The sequence below is a fragment of the Etheostoma cragini genome, chromosome 6 (assembly GCF_013103735.1).
Source record: "Etheostoma cragini isolate CJK2018 chromosome 6, CSU_Ecrag_1.0, whole genome shotgun sequence".
Classification (NCBI taxonomy): domain Eukaryota; kingdom Metazoa; phylum Chordata; class Actinopteri; order Perciformes; family Percidae; genus Etheostoma; species Etheostoma cragini.
Window position 1 is genome coordinate 10,006,611 of NC_048412.1, and position 19,281 is coordinate 10,025,891.

The following is a 19,281-nucleotide window of genomic DNA, read 5'->3' on the forward strand; positions in this document are numbered from 1 at the left end:
ATCTATAATCATTTGCATGGGTATTTTGAGACACACTATTTTCATCTTATTTATTGATGTATAATCAGTCAAGTACCTGTCCCATGGAAAGCACTGTACCACAGCGCCCCCTATCTCTGCTCAGTGCTCACAGCGGGCATCTGCAGACTCCTCCTCCGCCATTTTTGACTGTAAACATCCTGCCGATTTTAAAAGGACAGCGGTGAGCGGGAGGAAGGCGACTGGCGCCATCTTGGCTGTTTTAATGAGTACAACAGGGGAGGATTCGCTGGGAGAAATAACATAATTGTTGGAATTTCACTGTAAAAGGGGTACTGTCGGTAAGTGTGTTTGCAGCACAAATATTTGCTCGTGGTTTAGTGTGTTCTACGAGACGAAATAAGGATGCACGTTTGTGTGGACTTTCTGCGGCCTTCACTGTACAAGCAGCCGTTAGCCACCAGCTAACGACACAGTTGTGCTGATAGAGGGAAACAAGTATGATTAGGTTTGGATGGGCGCCTCGTTCCAGTGCGCTTCACTTTCTTTTCATGGACGAATTTTATTCTGGTCCGCCGTTTTACTAAAGCTACACTTTTACTGCAAGGAACTGAAATCGGCACAAATCGGTTTCATTGCTGCTTCTGTAACGTTAGTTACGGCGGCTAAGTTAGTTCATCCCACTTGATGGCGCCGACTATTTACTGGCGTTGACCAACCCCTTGGCGCTCTTAACGTATTACACCGTATTAACTGCATACTTAACCACGCACATTTTCTTTTTGACCAACTTATGTTTTTGCGTAATTTAACAATGCATATTCATTGAAGTAGAGTAACATACGTTAAAGTGTCGGTTATCATAGGCAGACATGTGCATTTCCAGTGTTTGGGTCCCTAAGTGGGAAATAGGCGGAACTTCAATGAAGCCCTTGTTTTGATTAAAATTATGATTTTTTTTTAATTTTCATGTCTTTTTTTATATACTTGCGGTGTGCCACAGTTAACGTTAGCGCAAACGTCAATCAAAGTAAGTATAGCCAAAACAAAAGAAGTGCTTCGAGGGAGTTTGCTCGTTCCATCGAGAGACAACAGACACCCCCCATCCATGTCATAAAATTCGGAGGAAAGTAGTTATAAATCCCCAACATGATGTGACGTTGGCTAAAACCAATCCGCATTCCGGGGGGAATTGGTTTAACGTTCCTCATCTTTGCAGTGTTGTTGCCTAACTTGCTGAGAAGATGAGAAAGATCCCTGACTTTCGATATATATCGCTACCTTATTTTTCGTTAACCAGTTACCGTTCTAGATAATGTGATGACAGCCTGGTTGTTCTGACGTGTTGGACCGGCATGATTGCTTATAACTGCCCCCCTGGCATTTTTGAGAACGATATTCATTTATCATTTATACACGTTATATAATCATACACGATATATATTTACAACTTTTATGAAAACATCCAACTGTTCATCACGTTGCATTTTCTGCCCCATATTCCTTTTCATGAACTTTTAGAGATATCGAGGTTATTATTGCTTACCTCTTCCCTAAGGGATGATTCTGTGCTGCCTGTCTGTGTCTTGCATTTCGGTACTTTTTCTGTTGTCCTGACCTTTTTAGAATAACCTATCAATGATGTTTTCCAGGTGGCCCATACAGCAGTGTGATTGTGTGAGCCAGGGGAACCAGGGCAATGTTCTACGCCCACTTTGTCCTCAGCAAGCGTGGGCCGCTGGCCAAGATCTGGCTAGCGGCCCATTGGGACAAGAAGCTGACCAAGGCCCATGTCTTTGAATGCAACTTAGAGAGCAGTGTGGAGAGCATCATCTCACCCAAGGTAACAAGACAAAAGCACTAAGCATGTGTGTTAACTCAGGCCTGTGTGTAATGTGAATTCTAACGGAGTGAAATGTAATTTCCCTTGCGGGATTAATAAAGTATAAGTTATTATTCATTATTATAGCAGAGTAAATACCTGCAGCTGTCACAGTTTAACAAAAGTGAATGCTTTATTTAAAACAAAGCGCAGGACCTTCACAAAGTATCTTTGCTCTCATTGCTGCACAACAGTTCAGTCTTGTTTTTCCCAAAAAATGTAACAAGATATTTTTTGTTGCATTTCCACTGTGCCTTTTTTCTCTTAGGTGAAGATGGCATTGCGTACATCAGGCCACCTGCTTCTCGGGGTGGTGAGAATCTACCACAGGAAGGCCAAGTACCTCCTTGCTGACTGTAATGAAGCTTTCATCAAGATCAAAATGGCTTTTAGGCCAGGTAAGGAACATAACATTACATTTGTGATCAGTTTTCCCAAACAAAAACTGACTCAAACTTGGTCTTTGTGTGGCTGAAAACATTTGTTTGACATTGCTGCTTGTATTTATATTCAGGTGTGGTGGATCTACCTGAGGAAAACAGAGAGGCAGCCTACAATGCCATCACCTTACCTGAGGAGTTCCATGACTTTGACCAGCCACTTCCTGATCTGGAGTAAGTAAACTACATGTATTATTCTGATGTTCATCCCCTTATTTCGTGTGAGTTTTTAATTCAACAACCAGCTGTTGTACTCATCCTTATTTTAATTTTTTCTTCTTCCCCCAAACAGTGACATAGATGTGGCCCAACAGTTCACCCTGAACCAGAGCAGAGTAGAAGAGATCACCATGAGGGAAGATGTTGGCAACCTCAGCCTACTGCAGGACAATGACTTTGGTAGGAAACTACACTAACGTGTACACTTGTACCACAGGGGTGGGAATCACCAGAGGCCCCACAATACTTATGTTACGTACGATACAATGTTATTGCGATTTTTAAACACGTTGCAAAATTTTGCAATTATATTACAAATTCTAACGATGGCCACTAAAGCACAAACTGCCTTGACAAAGCTGTCTGTTTGGAATTAACACGGTCGTTATATTAACATAACGGCTTTGTCCCCGAGTTTAGACGTCTAGCTATATGAAAAGATAAACAAAGCAAAGTTTTTTACAAATGTACATGAAGCCACTAATGTCAACATGGACAAATATGAATGTAGTAATTTGCTTTTTTGATGATGACCTTGCCAAAGTAACAACACATCTAGAAAGTTTTGTTTTCACAATGATTTAGTGTAAGATTAAATTATTGCAACATGAAAATTTTACATTGAATCTTAATTTAATATATGGTTGGAGGAAGTAAAAATGTATCCACAACTTTTTACTTCTTACATTACACAATAAGAAAAGTCATACATTTTAAGAAGGACTCTAACTGTAATAATTAACTTTATTTGGACATTATTATATTATACTGCAGAATAATTTAAAATTGTATAGATTTTAGAGATGTCATCTCCTTGTACGAATAATAGAAATGTTGGGTTCAACAAAGACTTGCCCTGTCCTCTTCAGCTGACTTTGGCATGGATGACCGAGAGATGATGCGTGATGCCAGCACATTTGAGGAGGATATCATGCACGGTGCCACAGCCTCTAACCTTCTGCTGGAGGCTGAGCCCGGCCCAGCCAATCTCCCAGACAAGTCCAACCACATGGAGTATGATGACTTTGGGGACAGTTCAATGGGCAACAGTGATGGGGGAATGCTGGGTGAGCTGTTCTGTCTGTTATTTTTGTATTTTTTTTTTAAATGTTTTTTTTTACTGTTTTTTATTGTAGCATTGGCTATATAGAGGTACTGTATTGCAATATTTTTTTGTAATGAAGAGTTAATTCTATATTTTATTTCCCAGTTGATAAGCTACTGAGCTCTGAAGATGGAGGAGGTATTTTTGATGACCCTCCAGCCATCACAGAAAGTGTCATGATGCCTCCAGATCATGGCGACGATGAGGACGACTTTGACAACCTCCAGTCACGTAAGTAAAGTTTGTTCACCTTAATGTGTAATGTAGGACATACTATAAAGTAAATGTATGTTGTCTTGTGTCAAGTTGTGTTATTACTTGTCTGTTTATGGGGGAATTACAATTAAATTTTTGTGTGTAGCGGGTCCCGACAGCCCAGACTCTGGCCCAGCGGAGCCACTGCCAGCAATGGCTGACCAGACAGAACAGACCACTCTGGTTCACAATGAGGAGGAGGCTTTTGCCCTGGAGCCCATTGACATCACTGGTAAGGCCCTCTCTTACCTTTCTGTCAAGATGACTATTTTAAAAATTCTGTCTATTGTTGTATAAAATCAGAGAATGAATTCTTCTTTTTAGTTTTTTGCATTATTTACATCTTTTCAAAGTCTCCATTCTCTAAATGCTTTACCATTTTCCAAACCATAGGAAAGCACTCATAGGAAATAGGAAATTGAATGCTAATGGCTAAGCTTGTCGTATTAGCCAATAAATCTACACTGTGAGACGATTGGGGAGATTTTGCTATACCATTCCAAGGTAGCTATGTCAAAATTGTAGTATTTATGCTTGTGGATCAACGTGAACATTTACGTTACCTAAGTAAAAACCTAAGTGTGTAGTTCCTTTTTAGCAACAGTTGGCTTTATTTGCAATTGTTTCTCAGAAGCATCATCATGATATAATATCATGTCCCAATATCCGTCCTTTCTCACAGAAGATTTTTAAGATCACAATAAAATCAGTTTTAGCCTAATGTTACTACTGCGAGTCTGTTCAGCTTTACAGAGATCACATAGCTAACGAACAATTCCAGATACATAACACATTTTGCAATGTGCATCTCACATCACATTTTCACTCACTATGACCACCACTACTGTCATTACTAAACATTGTGCCAAAATAATGTGATTTTAACGTCACCACTCATTTTACACAGTTAAACAACAAAACGAAATACCAAGGGAATATAACAACTTTTTTTTTCATGGTGGGTTTTAAACCGGAACGTTAGTTCAGCGTGTCGGGAGAATACAACACCTCCTGCAGCGGGACCGCAGCATTCGCTAACGTTAGCTTCTTGTCTCATGTGGGGTCTGATGAACATTAAATTCATCAAATTCAGTGTCCATAACGCTATTAACCAATATACTGTAGCTGTCATATTTCACGAGGCCCGTGTGAGTGCAGTTTTAATGTCGAGGCTTTCGTTGCTGTTTGTCACTCTGCCTGAGATACTGCTTTACTCACTACTGTAATTTGGTTGCCATGACTTTGTGCGTGTTGGCGTCCTGTCATTGTTCCAGTTGCTCACCATCAATGGCAGAGAGAGAGCGATTGATCGTTTGCTTGAGTTCAGTAGAGCAGATGGCTCCGCAGTGGTGTAATTACGACTTTATGACTTTTCATAAACGGCTGAAGGAGATGTGGCGCGCTGCTGCTAAATGTATTGAACACAAACCCTGTTAATGATGGTAAAATTACAGTGGAGCAGCCATGAAGCAATTTTCCTCTTCTTCACGTTTACAGTGAAAGAGACCAAGGCAAAGCGTAAGAGGAAGCTGATTGTGGACAGTGTAAAGGAGCTGGACAGTAAGACCATCAGGGCCCAGTTGTCTGACTACTCGGACATTGTCACCACCCTGGACCTTGCCCCCCCCACCAAGAAACTTATGATGTGGAAGGAGACTGGAGGAGTGGAGAAGCTCTTCTCTCTGCCTGCTCAGCCCCTCTGGAATGCCAGGCTGCTCAAGGTGACAAGAGCGTGTTATAAATATGCACGCATCTGTCGATAAATATGTACACATGTCCCCTCATAACTATTTGAACCATAGAAAACACTGACAAGCAGTATTACCACTTGGGGAACAATAATAAGCAAGCCACACCCGTGGTCTGATTCTCTAAGTAGGTCGACTCTGGCACTTTTTAATGGAAGAGAAGAGAGTAGATTTTATATCTTTCATTTACATTCAGTTCAGGTTGTGGGATTTAAAATGAAACATTGAAGCCACAAGCTGGAGGAAGTTATTGGTTTTGCCTTTCTCCTCCCTATCCTCTCACACCCACACATTACCCCTCCAGAATACTGAATGGAAAACGTCTAGATGCATAATTTAGCCGACTTCTTTTCCTTTGTCTAGCATCAATCATCCCTCCTTATGTTTTTTTGTTATTGTACTACTGACTTGGAATATAGTTAGTCATTTGTTTTAGTAAAATGTCCCTTCAAGTTTAACTGTCTCAATCTCTGGTGTCAGATGTTCACACGCTGCTTGACACCCCTGGTGCCAGACGAGCTGAGGAAGAGGAGAAAAGGCGGCGAAGCAGACAGTCTGGATGAGTTCCTCAAAGAGCTGGAGAACCCAGAGGTGCCTAGAGAGGAGGTCATGAGTCAGCACAGAGATGTTATTGGTAAGTCACGCAGGAAGAGAATAGAGGTCGTACCCCACTGCAGACATGTCATGAGTTGTGATCGGGAAAGAAACTGATAGCAGAAAATCTAACGGAGACTCCATCCCTTATTAAATAGGGCTATGTGCTATTATTTCTTTTTACATTTTATTATTTCTTCCTTATCCACCCCACAGACCAAACTATCATGGAGGAGCCCAGTATGCTGGCTGCCTCTGCAATGGAGGGCAGCAGGACGACCCTGGATGAAACAGTCATGCCTCCTCCATCCACCCCCCGAGGCGTCAAACGCAAGACCTTCGACAAAGAGGGCACCCTTCCCGTGAGTACTTAACACCTACATTTCATTTTTCTCTGTCAAAACACTGGAATTAAGGTTTCATACATTTTCCTCAGCAAATTTTTGTTGAGGTGGCAAAATGTAGAAAAGGCATGTTTAAATGCCGACTGGTAGTTGCTTTCTGTGTTTAAGCAGTAGCGCCATCTTTCATGAAAAACTGGTTACCATTTGTTAAACCACGTGCTGGTCTAGAGCAGATTTGATGATTTTAATTTCAATTTAGTCACATTGTTCTTATCTGTTATCTAATGAAAATATTACACCTTTTTTTTTTTGTTAAATGCTGAAGCTGTAAACTTTGGAAATGGCGAACAATTAAATGGCGGAAATGGAAAACCTCGTTGAACATGTGTCCTAACTTGATTGCCCCTGTCTTCACCCGTTTCAGATGGCTCCCTTGGAGCAGCAGCAGCAGCAGCAGGTGGCTGACCACTCAGTCTTGTCTCAGAGGTTAGACATGCATCAGGTGGATCTTCCCCCAGAGGAGAGCAGCCTCAGCCTCACCCAGCTTGTCCCCGAGCTTGACCTGCTTGGTGAAAAAGGCAAAGACAACAAGGATGATAGTGATGAAGAGGAGGTGAGGGAAAAAGACTGCTTTCTCTGATACACAATAGTTTGTAGTAGTCATTTGATAGCAATGCATTTTGTTTAAAAACTGCCTAAAGTGCAATCAAGAAAAAATCCCTAACGCGTACGTGAAAGAGAGAACAAAAATCTATTGCAAACTTAAGCAGATAACAGATAATTCCTCTCTGTAGAGACGAGCCTTCATTTGATTGTACATGCGTTGCGGTTTGAGTCTGGGCCACATGATGCTGATGACTGTGTTGTCTCTGTCTCTCAGAAGGACGACGATCAGGTTGGGGACCAGGATCAGGAGGAGAAGAGATGGAACAAGAGAACCCAGCAGATGCTGCACGGCCTCCAGGTACAAAAAAGCTATTACTTTTCAAATTATGTCGAGAGCCAATTTTAGGTAGACTTCAATAAAGTTTTTATAGGACTTGTCTAATAAAATCAGATGCGCGTGGAGATTTAATTTTTATTTAAACATTACTATTGTTTATCTACCACGTATATGGGGTGGAAGTAACAAATCAACTGACAGAAATGGAGATGAAATTGAAAAACGAAGCGTTAAAAATGCATGCAAATTGGAAAAGGAAAAAAAAACAAGTGAATTGATTTATTTAAAGCCTATTTGATTAAACTAGTCGTGATGTGAGTACAGAGCCAAGTTTCATCAATGCTCCTTTCTTACGCTCATCATTCACAACACAAAATGGCCATTTATCAAAAATAATAGTGTCCTCAAGGGTGGAAAGAACAAAGTAATTAAAAGAAATTAAAATGTTTGACATTCATGTGGACATAACAAAAACCAGTTGCTGTAACCGATAACTTGGGTTGGGTGTTGTAAATGATGAATGGTAGACGGTAACACAGCCCAGTTCATAATCAGAGCTACACTGTTTGAAATAAAATGCCAAGTTACTCAAATTTTTAATTCGCATGCAAAATGTACTGCTCCGTTTTTCAATAAGCATGCCATTTCATCACCACCATTTCTATCTGTTCATTTCTGCTTCCTCCACCCATAACCATGTGCAAAATAGTTTTTTAATGTACAAGTTTAAATTTGAAAAGCACCGTCTTTGGCAACCCAGCATCCTGACCTAGTATTGTTTTCCTCTCCTTTTACGTGTTAACTTGTTCACTTTACATTACACGTAAACTGACACTCTGTGTTTCTGACCCCAAAGCGCGTCATGGCTAAGACCGGTGCCGACTCAGTTAGCCTGCTTGAATTGTGCCGGAACAACAACAAGAAGCAGGCAGCTGCCAAGTTTTACAGTTTCCTCGTCCTCAAGAAGCAGCAAGCCATCGAGGTGACCCAGACTGAGCCCTACAGCGACATCATCGCCACCGCTGGACCAAGATTCCACCTTATTTAGACATTGGAAGAACAGACAAACACTCTGCTTGCAACAGACATACTTTTTAACTTACTCAACTTTTTTTGCCTTTTTATTTTTTGTGTTTTACTGTTCCATTTTCTCTGGGGAAGGGGAGGGAGTAGTGGGGAACCGGTTTTAAAAAAACAAAACATTTTTTTACTGTACTACAGATGGAATCATGCAGTATTCAATTGGTTGAAATGGAGTGAGGAAGAATGTCTCTAACAAGTATATTTATAAATCAACCTTTTTTTTTCAGTCACCAATTTGTAAGCTTTTCTTTATTTTGTTTTGTAAGTTAAATTTCCGTTGTCCGCTTATTCCATAACTTTTGTACCATTGCCCCTCACAACATTTAATTATTGCAGATTTTAGATAAAGAGCCCTGTATTTTCACATGGAATCCTGTATTGACTCTGTACATTTTCCGGAAAGGTACTGTTTTATTGCTCAGAAGTGTAATCTCTCCCATATTCTCCTTGTTGCACTTGTTCTTTCATGATAAACAAAACGATTAGTCTGTCAAATTATTGGTGAATCTTATCCTGGCATTAAATATCATGTTTCAGATGTATAATTCAGGCCGTTTATCAATTAAGTTTTATGTAATATTTTTTGTACCTTTTTACGTTTGCTTATTCAGCCTTTTGCATTATGTAACTAGGTAATGTTCTTGTTAAAGTTAAGTTCAGTATCCCACCTTTTTAGTCTTCGGGTAACCTCTAGTTGTGATACATCTGTAAAGATTTGAAATAAAGTGTTTTAAGTACTTGGTAACGGGATTTTTAGTTCTCTTTATGGTTTATACAACTTTTAAATTCACCTTTTTACTCGATGGCAGACCTATAATTTAAAGCAATCATTTTTCATTGCATGTCTTATGGAAGAGCATTAGCGGCAATTGAAAAATTCTCTGGGTTCTGAGTTTAAAGTCACAATTCTGACATTTTTTATAATAATAATTTTAAAAAAAAGGCAGAATTCTGACTTTGATCTCAGAACATGATACATTTTTCACATGCCGCCCTAATCCTCTTCCGTACATGGCTTATTGTAATTGTAGTGAACACTGGTAATAATAGCGGTTGAGGTGGTATTTGTGGTTCTGATTGCATCCTTCATCTCCATCGTCCATTGCCAGTGTTTATAGAAAACACTTGGTGCTGTTCCAGTAGTAGTAGTTGAGCTTTACCATTAATTCAGTAGGAGCCTAGTGAGGGAATGGTCTTTATTTTGTATCTTTAATCAAGCAATATTACACAAGGTTTTATGTTGCTGTTATCTCCTTTGGTTAGGGATTTATTTTCACTAATACAAATGTCTCAAAAACAATTAGGATGTTGACACGGAAATGGAGTAATATTTTAGTGATGAGCTTGGTGTGCTCAAACGGCTCTGGGCATGCTATGCAGATTTCAGCATGTTCTTAAGTCTAGTCTACTTGTATTATATGAGATGTATTATATCTCGTATTTCTAGCTATGCCAGTTGATTAATTAATCAATATAAACTCCCTACCCACCAAACACTGAGTTTTTGCAACTGAAGAGGGAACTTAACACGTAGCCCTTGTTTTCATACGGACGGGAAAACGGACGCATCTTTACCGGAAACGTCCGTCAACGAACGCTTTCCTCCCTTTTTCCGCGTGCTTCGTTTTTCAGATGGCTTCACGTAAAGAGTCTGGTGCAGCAACAAGCGCTGTGATGGCTTCTACAGGCGGCACTTTGGACTCTCCTGTCAAACAGATCCAAATCGAGGGACTGGTAAGTGTAACTATGGTGTATGTAGCTAGCTACGTGTTGAATTCCGGTGGCGACCGGCAGAGAAACTGGTTCCTAAGTGTTGCCGGAGGTGGATGCTAGCAGCTAAAGCGTAAGCATCATCATGGCGGACACAATGTGAAGCGGTGTTTTATAACGTTACTGTTTAGTCCCATAGCTAATGCCTGTAGTAGCTACATATAGCTTTATTTAAACAAATACACTACTAACAAACTCATCTTATTTGCTGTTTCCAACCCCCCAAACGGCTAATAGGCTAGCGGTGGTCAAATGTTAGCTAAATTAGCTAGCATTTAGCTGGCTTTTGGGACGCTTAGAGGTCCCATGGAATGACTATTTCTCTTTGAGTTTATTTTAAAAACATTAATATGAGTTCCCCCAGCCTGCCTATGGTCCCTTAGGTGCTAGCAATGGTGATAGGTTTAATCCGAGCCCTGGGTATCCTGCTCTGCATTTGAGAAAAATGAAAGCTCAGATGGGCCAATCTGGACTCTTGTCCAGTGTGAGGTCATAAGGGGCTAGGTTACCTCCCCTTTCTCTGCTTTGCCCACCCATGAGAGAGAGAGAATCATGGCTTTCAAATATCAAAGTGGCAGTTTGTCAAGGCCACACCCCCAGACCATAAGGTGAACTAGGAAAAAGTGGCTAGAAAATGGTTTTCGTTCCCAAACCCGGGCTCTACTTTTTAAATGAATTCTGGCATAGACAAAACCATTGTGACTTTATGTTAGAAGTTCTCCGCTAAATACCCTGCAGTTTTTTATCACAATCCATAAAATGTTCAGTACATAATTGTGAAATCGAAAAAAAAATTGAAATTCTTATGCTAATTGTTTGGTTTGTAACTTTCTTTATATTCATTTTATCAACAGAAAGTATCTCTCAAAGTGACATGTATACATGTACCTAAACATATGAGACCAGTTTTGGTGCATTATATACTCAAGTGTGAATGTAAACATGAAATTTGGCACTTTTGTAAAAAAAAAAAAAAAAATGCTTTAACTTCACGGATTGGCACCAAACAAAATTAAACATTATAAATTTAGCAAAACAGTGCTGTTTTATCCGTCAGCGTTTTCAGTAGGTAATCACAGAAAGATAAAAATATAAGCACGCTGTGGCCCAAGTTGGCTGAAATGACTCAATGTGTTACACTGTCCCCGTAATTTTGAATGCTGCATGAATAATTGCCCATTCTACAATAGAGTCTTTACAGCTCAAAATCAACTTAAATTATAAAACAGCACATATTTACTTATTGGTATCTTCCCTATCACTAGCAGAGCCATCATCCCATGAAGGTCTTTCCCCCGTTTCCTGTAAAACATTACATACATAAGTCAGTGCAAGACAGCCTTGCAGACAGACATACAGGAACATCTTCCGGTCTCACATTTGTTATGCCTGCAGCTGCGGCGAACTGCCTGCAGCACAGTTTCAGGGGCGGGATTTCTAGTCATCCAGGTCCCTGTTAACTCATCAATTCACCTAATCTAAGGACTATACGCTGAATAATGTCATCAAAAACTAACACTATATGGTCCAGTTCTAGCTGATCAGCAATTTGGACACTTTGCTTTAGAATTGTTGTACTGTTGACATCTCTGTCGGTGAAGCCTCAATGACTGGAAGATAATACAGGGCTGACTTTTGCAGTGAGCCATCACCTTGAAGCATGTATGGAAATCTGTCCAGCTCGGTATTTTGCATCTTTCAGCATCTATGAACTTTACAAAAACATATGCCAGTTCAGTTTGTATGTGTCCACCTGTAATGGAACACTTTCATGATGAAACAAGTGCTGTGGTCCCTGTCTTTTGGACTGATGGTACTGTTCTACAGGGACGCTAGGGGGTGCTTTGAATGAGGGAACTCCCTTCTGTAGTGGTCTGCTGTTTGTTGTTGACACAGGTTCATTGGGTTTTTACAAACTATGCACAAGGCAGGAAGCACAGGACCAGCAAAAGCTACTGGCAGGCCTGTCCTGGACCTAAGTTTCTTTGTTGGACATTCAACTGTAGCGGCACAGACTGGGCTTGATCTTGTGCTTCAGGACACTGTGCTGCCCGTGTCTCGGCCATAACCAAGCGCTTTTTGTCAATGAAATGCCTGTAGCAAGTGGAATGAACCCCAGCGTCTTCAGGAACATGATCAAACTCAATTTCTATACAATGTTTGTCTGTTTCTGCTTTTCTCTGATTCTCGCCGTGCAAGCCAAGCCACCATTTGACACAGTTGCTGAATGTATCCCACTGTAGGCGTGTAAAATGCTTTGTTTCTTCTTTCTTTATGGATGTGAGATGCATGTCGCATCGTTTAAAATGTTTTTACCAACTTTTTTAGGAAGTCTGGCCTTAATTTTCTCTTCTTCACTACTCGAAATTGACATGAAGTCATTGTTATTGCCTGGGCCCAGATGACTTCATAAGGGCCAAGATTCCAGATCGGCCCATCTGGATTAACTCCCAGGGGGAGAGGGAGAGGGAGAGGGAGAGGGAGAGGGAGAGGGAGAGGGAGAGGCTTTCAAACGAGCAAAGTGGCAGTTGGTGAAGGCCCAAGGCCACCATGTCATGTGACCTCTTAAAAGGTGTTTCATTTTTAAACCAGGACCTCCCTGCTTCCTGATAAAGATCCTTTGGCCTTTTGAAATTAAACCAACCCCACATCATCGCATACCCTTCACCATGCCTAGACATTGGGATGGTGATCCATGAAATAACTGGCCTTTAAAAATTAAAATCTGCTTGCCTCTATGGGAATTTAACATACGGGTGTGTATATTTATGCCCCCTGTATATTAAGGATAAACATTAATTTCTTTACAATACATTATTCATTTACAATGAAAATTGGTGTCCTTAAAAGGTTAGATTTTCCATTTTTTTTTAAATTAAGGCATTAAGATCAATTTCCAAAAGATGTTTTTTTATTCTTCTTTTTGATAACTTTGGCATGGGTGTGTAGACTTTCTGAAGCCACTGTATCTAACTTTGAGTTAAGCCTTTCGACTTATTCTTGTTTTGAATATTCATAAGTGTTAGGTTTTTGGTTCATATTGATTTGGATTAACATTATAAGGCTCGGAATACAATAATGCAAATAAGACTAAATAGCAACGCTCCATTGTGCCCTTCAGCACAAAGCGGCTGTTCTCTGGTCTATTGTTACGGCTATAGAGCCGTGTGTGTGTGTGTGTGTGTGTGTGTGTGTGTGTGTGTGTGTGTGTGTGTGTGTGTGTGTGTGTGTGTGTGTGTGTGTGTGTGTGTGTGTGTGTGTGTGTGTGTGTGTGTGTGTGTGTGTGTGTGTGTGTGTGTGTGTGTGTGTGTGTGTGTGTGTGTGTGTGTGTGTGTGTGTGTGTGTGTGTGTGTGAGAATCCAGAAACACGTTACAAAACAGATTTTCTCACTAAAATAATATGCTAATAATTTGTTTTAATTGTCAACCCAGAACAGGACATCAACGCATATTAAAGTTCTGATAAGTAAAATGTATGGAAATACAAACTTAACATATGAAAACTTGAAGTCCTTTTGAACAAAAACACATTAACAAAAAAATCATCAGCGTTGACAACCGGGACGTTGTAGAGCGCCCTCGGGTGGACAAACAACGCAACGCCAACGCTCATAACATGATTGACATTCCCTTTTTATTTGTCATTATAAATGATTCTGATGAATTAATATTGTTTTTTATAATCGGCCACTATAAATGCCGATGGATACCAATAGATGGGGAAATGCCTAATATCGGCCGATAATATCGGTTGGGCTCTAGTAGGCTACTTGATGCTTTAGAGGAGATCTACCTTCAGGCAGAGATTCCACTTGGAAAGATTTCTTTGTCGGGTTGTTGATAAATTTTGCCCTCTGTCTATATTGAACCAGGCCTGATTCTTATTCTCCCCCCCCCCCACCAGCTTACACGTTTCCAAACTACAGACAACTGGCACTTCTGCTGATATGGCGCTCCCCTGGTTTAGTACAACTTATTATATAAAACATTGTTGCCAGTAATGATATCTTCCTGCCTATTTTGGCAGATGGGAACATGATGCGTGAGGCATTTGTCAGGGTTTGTTGCTCTTGTGTTAATACCCAATTTTTGACACACCTTGTGTTTAACTTTTCAAATGATTGTTGCTTCTATGTGTACCTAATCTCAGACCAGGACCTCTAACACGTGAAGTGTAATACATCTTGAATTTAACTTCACACAGCTTAAACATTGTAGTAAATGTATTATGTAGTACCTCAGTATAAACAGCAGAGGACAAACTTGCTTCACTGCCATGCACTGATGCTGTCCCCCCTCCTGGCCTTCGCTGCACTGGACCCAAAGCAGCGACGCAGGAGCAGGACGTAAACCTGCCAGCTGCTTCCTTCCTTTTCATCTTGCTCATTAAAGCTGCCCTGGAGTCTCGGGCCCTAATTTAAAATCTAAATATTTCACTTGAATGTGTATTATTTAGACCTCCTAATGAGATTTTCTTAATTTGTTTTCTCAGCCTTATCAACCCAACATTTGTAATCGCAGCAGTTTAATGGAAAACAGTCGCGAGCCGGTTAGTGTGTGTCCTCATTTGGATCCAGCCGGTTGAGGGAAAGGTGTCTATTGCAGGTAGAGTTATGAGACCCGTTTCACCTGAACGCGTTGATATGCAGCAGTTGCCGCTGCGTTGCGTCATGGCCGTCTGTCGGAGGTTTGGCCGGGGGGTTGCCCACAGACGGCATCACCGCTGCCGTGTGGTGCTATCGGAGTGTTTCCTTGCTTCTGAAGGGTTGCCACCAGAATGGAGTGCTGCTCAGCAACGGGTTCCATTAAACACCCACTGAGATCCCACGGCAGCCTGTCTGTTTGGAAAAGGCTTTATTCATTTATTCTGATGTGTGATTTACGTCAGACGCTGGTCATAGACCTGCACCTTGAATACAGGAGGAGTTGGAGCATGTTTAACACGACATTTTGACACCAGCGATAACTTACCACCCAGTGTAGAGGCTCATCTTCCTATCTGTCCAGTACAGTGACACGCTGTTGTTCCATCACTGCTTCGTACATCATCTACAGTTTACTTGGTATTTTTAAGTTGTAATCCCTAACCCGTGTGTTGTCTTCCCATCAAAAGTGAAAGTCAACACTTGACAATTTAATTGATGTTTTAAAAATGTTCTCACGGTTTTCTCTTTTTTTCAATACTTGTCACTTTTTTTGACGTTTAACACTGTGTAACACTAACTTATTAACTTTAGCTTTACAGTTATTTTTGAAATGTATGGTCAAACCTCATTTTTAGGAAATTATATCTAGTGTTTGAGGTAGAAAATAGGAATTATTTAGAATAAAAAAATTAAAGGAATGTATGTTGAGGGATAATCAGACTAGAATGTCAACTTTTACTCAATACTATTTCAAAAGCACTTAGATTTTTTCACTCCAAATACGATAAAATTGAATAAGACTTATTCTTTTTTTTTTTTTTTTTAAACCCCAAACCTCATGAAAGTAGAGATTTGTACTTGCCAAACAGCGTTGTGTGGAATCAGTCATGTTATTTTGGGTAATTAAAAAGAACATTGATAAAGGAAAACAGGTAATTTGACTTGAGGACAACATGAGGGTTTAGATGTCAGTCCTGGTTGTTTTGGGGGAAACCCAAGGATGCTTCATTAGACCCTCCTTGAGCAGCTTTTTTTTTTTTTTTAAAAGAACGTACCACAGAAAAGCAACTGAGTGTTTACTGCCCGGCCAAACTTGTAAGTCAGTCAAATCATTGCTGCCACAATTCCACACAGCAACGGGTGAACCTTGCGTTTTCTTCTTTTTCAATTGCTCCCTCGAAAATGCTAAAAAAAGATCTGCAGATGGAATAAGAACCCTGAACAGGACAGGTTTTTTTTCTTTCTTTTTTTTCTCCCCATTGGGTTTCTCGTGACCTCTTCACAATATCAGCCACTCACATTTTCTCCAGTTGAATGCTTTGAATGCGAAGCAGCAGCAGTATTAAATGTTGGCTTTACATTTGCAGCAGCTTCTACAGCTCTGATGCGCATTGGGAGAGTGAGTAGTAAACTGTGGGTCTCTTATCAATAAGATACAATCAAAAGCGATAACACTGGATTACATGCTGAATTGTTTCCTGTGAATCACTTAAGCAGTTGAAGGCAATCCAGAGTGGGAACGGCGGACTTCCACTAACAATGAAATACTAATATAAAAAGACTTCATTTCAAAATGTTATTTCTGTATGTTTATTGCTGGAAAAAATTCCGACCAAAAATAGTATCCAAACCTAGTTAGATTTCATCACATCCTTAACTGACCACTAACTCTTTGAGTAACTGGCGTCCGAGCCAAAATAAAACACGGCTGATATCGGGTTTGTGTGCCGGCGTCTGTTCTCGGCCAAAGATCATCGTCCCGTCTATGACACTTCCATTGGTACATGCTTCATCAACCTTTAAATATTTGCTGCTACTATGATTTTGTTTACATTTTTTTTACAATGTATACTGAGCACCCCTGGCACAAAAATGTATTTTGCGACGTATTAAGTTCTATCTCATCTCATTATCAAGTTGTTGCCAGAGGTTGTAAACATCATTAAGGCCACTCAAAAGCATTTCTGTCCTCTCAGCCTACAGATTTCTGTAGAATATTTAGCGCCATAGTCATTTTTTGCTGGACCTTCTTCAAAAGATGAACGCTAATGGATTTGAATGTATTGAGATTTTAAAAGGCCATTTCAATAATGTAATTATATTCAGTCATATTTTTTTAATCCCTAACTGCAACAGCTCACAAGAATTAGCATCTGTTCTGTTTGATAAGTGTAGGGTTGCACCTAATACCACTTTTTGAGCTTCAAAGCTTGGGTGCTTTTCAACAGCTAATATTCGACAATTCAGTGCGTTTCACCAGTGAATATTTGAAGTGGCGGTGGCAGCGGTGTGGGGAACATGGCCGACCGCACTTGAAGGCAGCTTTATTTCATGCAGAATCAAGAGACCAGGCTAGGACCTCGTCATCCTGGGCCGTTCAGTGCTCGCGTTTTGTTTTAAAACTTCTTTTGGAGCAGCGCTGATCTGGGTAAACACCCCGCCCACTCTGCCGGCGATGTGATTTCTCCCTGCAGCTCGGTCTGGAAACCTGCACTTTTCATTCACCTGCTTCAGTTCACTATTTTGCGGGAACCAATCATAAACTGCCTTATCTACCTGGCGCGCTATTGGCAGGTTTAACACGACAATAGAAAAGCGACCATACAGCTTCTTGTTTACATTCAACATAGCGGCCACCGGATGCCACTGAAGCGCAGCAAACTGTTGATGCCGCTGTTACCCCCGATCATTGGTCTGATTGGTTGAAGGACTGTCCAATTGCGTACAGAGTCCATTAAACTATGCCCACTGGTCACGCCTCTCGTGCAGAGAGACTACAGAGCAGACTCCCCAGACCAACGCTCAGTCTCAAATCTGTTGAGCTTGGCTTGGTCTGCTGATAGCCAGACTAGAGCAGCGACGGAGGTAGCGATGTTTCCTCTTACTGTAACATTACGAGACTCACGCCGCAATCCGGACTGACAAGTCTGGTAGCTGGTTAAAGTTATATGATCGTCCACAGCAGGGTGACGTTGGGTTGCTTTTCTCCAAAAGGTGACTCGGACTCAACTTTTTGTCGCAGGAATTCAAAACAAACGGAATAAAACTGCGTTTTGGTCTGACAAATGACTACAAACGCAGTGTTTGTGAAAAAGATTCTCAGCCAGCCGGTGCCTTACTGTATTGGCAGCCTTCAGTATTTCAGCCTTGCAGGTTTAACAAAAAAAAATAATATATTATTCAATATATTCAAATCCCAACATTGCATATCGAATACCTACCCAACGAACAATTATTCAGATCCAACTCTAGAAAAGTTATCCAATAATGATGCACAATGCATTCTCTATATTCTCCCATATCAGTAGTGCCCAAACCAGAGCATACTAAATATTTAAAATGGTTGTTTGGGAACCACTGTCGTGTGTGTGTGTGTGTGTGTGTGTGTGTGTGTGTGTGTGTGTGTGGTAACCTTAGTTGAATCAGTTTGGCCCTGCGTTGTGTATCACTGAACGTGTAATGTTAAAAGAAATAAAATGAGGTTTTCTTTCTCAGGAACAGTGTAATACAGCCCCCTTGTAGAGTTGGTCTACCTGCAGTGGAGCTAAAAGAAAACTCATCACAGGATCGTCTCTCTGCGGTACTTTCTCATAACTTGAGCCTCGTTGCGGCAGGAATATGAGCTCTTTTGTGTGAGTGAGAGGGAAGATTTATGATAAGAATTAAAGGCAGCCAACGGGGGATTTGGACCGCAATTGATTTTGCACAATTCAATTTTAAGCTTGTTGATTTATAACACGCTGTCCACTTATCAATCTTGGGCCTCTTCACATGAGGTGAGCTCACTGGGCTAGCTGCTGGTGAGCTAGATCAATAAGTGTGTGCGCGTGTGTGTGGGAGGGTGTGTCAGTGTAAACTTAGAGCTTTCCAGGCTTTGCTTACAATACCTGATGGTATTTACTCGGCACCAGGAAGCCAACACAACAAATCCAGTGAAACCCTGGTCCTTCCTTCCTTTTTTTTTATTGCAGATGCCTCTTAACTCTCCTCTTTAAAGGGATTTCTGTAGATTCGGGAGATTTCTTAAAGCTCTGCTTTGACCTTCCTGGAGTGTTTTTTTTTTTTTATTATTTATTTTTTGCCAGTTGTCCAACCCTAACCCCCTCCTGTTCCAGACGGATACTAACTATCTAAGGGTGGGATGAACCAAGAGTTAGACCGCTGAAAGCACTGTGTATCTGAGCTATCTGCACTCACTGATGGAGGAATGCGCAAAAGCTACTTGCTGGCAGAAAAAGGAGCCAAAACTCAAAGAGGCGGTGGGGGGGGGGGG

The 19,281-nt window shown here is 40.8% G+C and overlaps 2 protein-coding genes across 2 annotated transcripts in view; both read left to right on the forward strand.

Annotated features, from left to right (window-relative positions):
• The first annotated feature begins 150 nt into the window (after positions 1-150).
• On the forward strand, positions 151-9,334 carry LOC117946949 (double-strand-break repair protein rad21 homolog A-like). Its single transcript, XM_034875468.1, has 14 exons — positions 151-320; positions 1,632-1,822; positions 2,130-2,259; positions 2,376-2,475; positions 2,594-2,700; positions 3,390-3,587; positions 3,731-3,856; positions 3,987-4,112; positions 5,378-5,601; positions 6,109-6,262; positions 6,439-6,584; positions 6,991-7,179; positions 7,447-7,530; positions 8,366-9,334. Exons 2-14 carry the CDS (start codon positions 1,679-1,681, stop codon positions 8,555-8,557), a joined length of 1,920 nt encoding a protein of 639 aa, XP_034731359.1. The 5' UTR covers positions 151-320; positions 1,632-1,678; the 3' UTR covers positions 8,558-9,334.
• Positions 9,335-10,098: 764 nt separating this feature from the next.
• Positions 10,099-19,281, forward strand: part of LOC117946950 (eukaryotic translation initiation factor 3 subunit H) — a 62,706-nt gene continuing 53,523 nt past the window's right edge. The window contains exon 1 of the mRNA XM_034875470.1: positions 10,099-10,326. Within this exon, the coding sequence (XP_034731361.1) occupies positions 10,225-10,326 (102 nt within the window). The 5' untranslated portion in view covers positions 10,099-10,224. The remainder of the gene's footprint in view (positions 10,327-19,281) is intronic.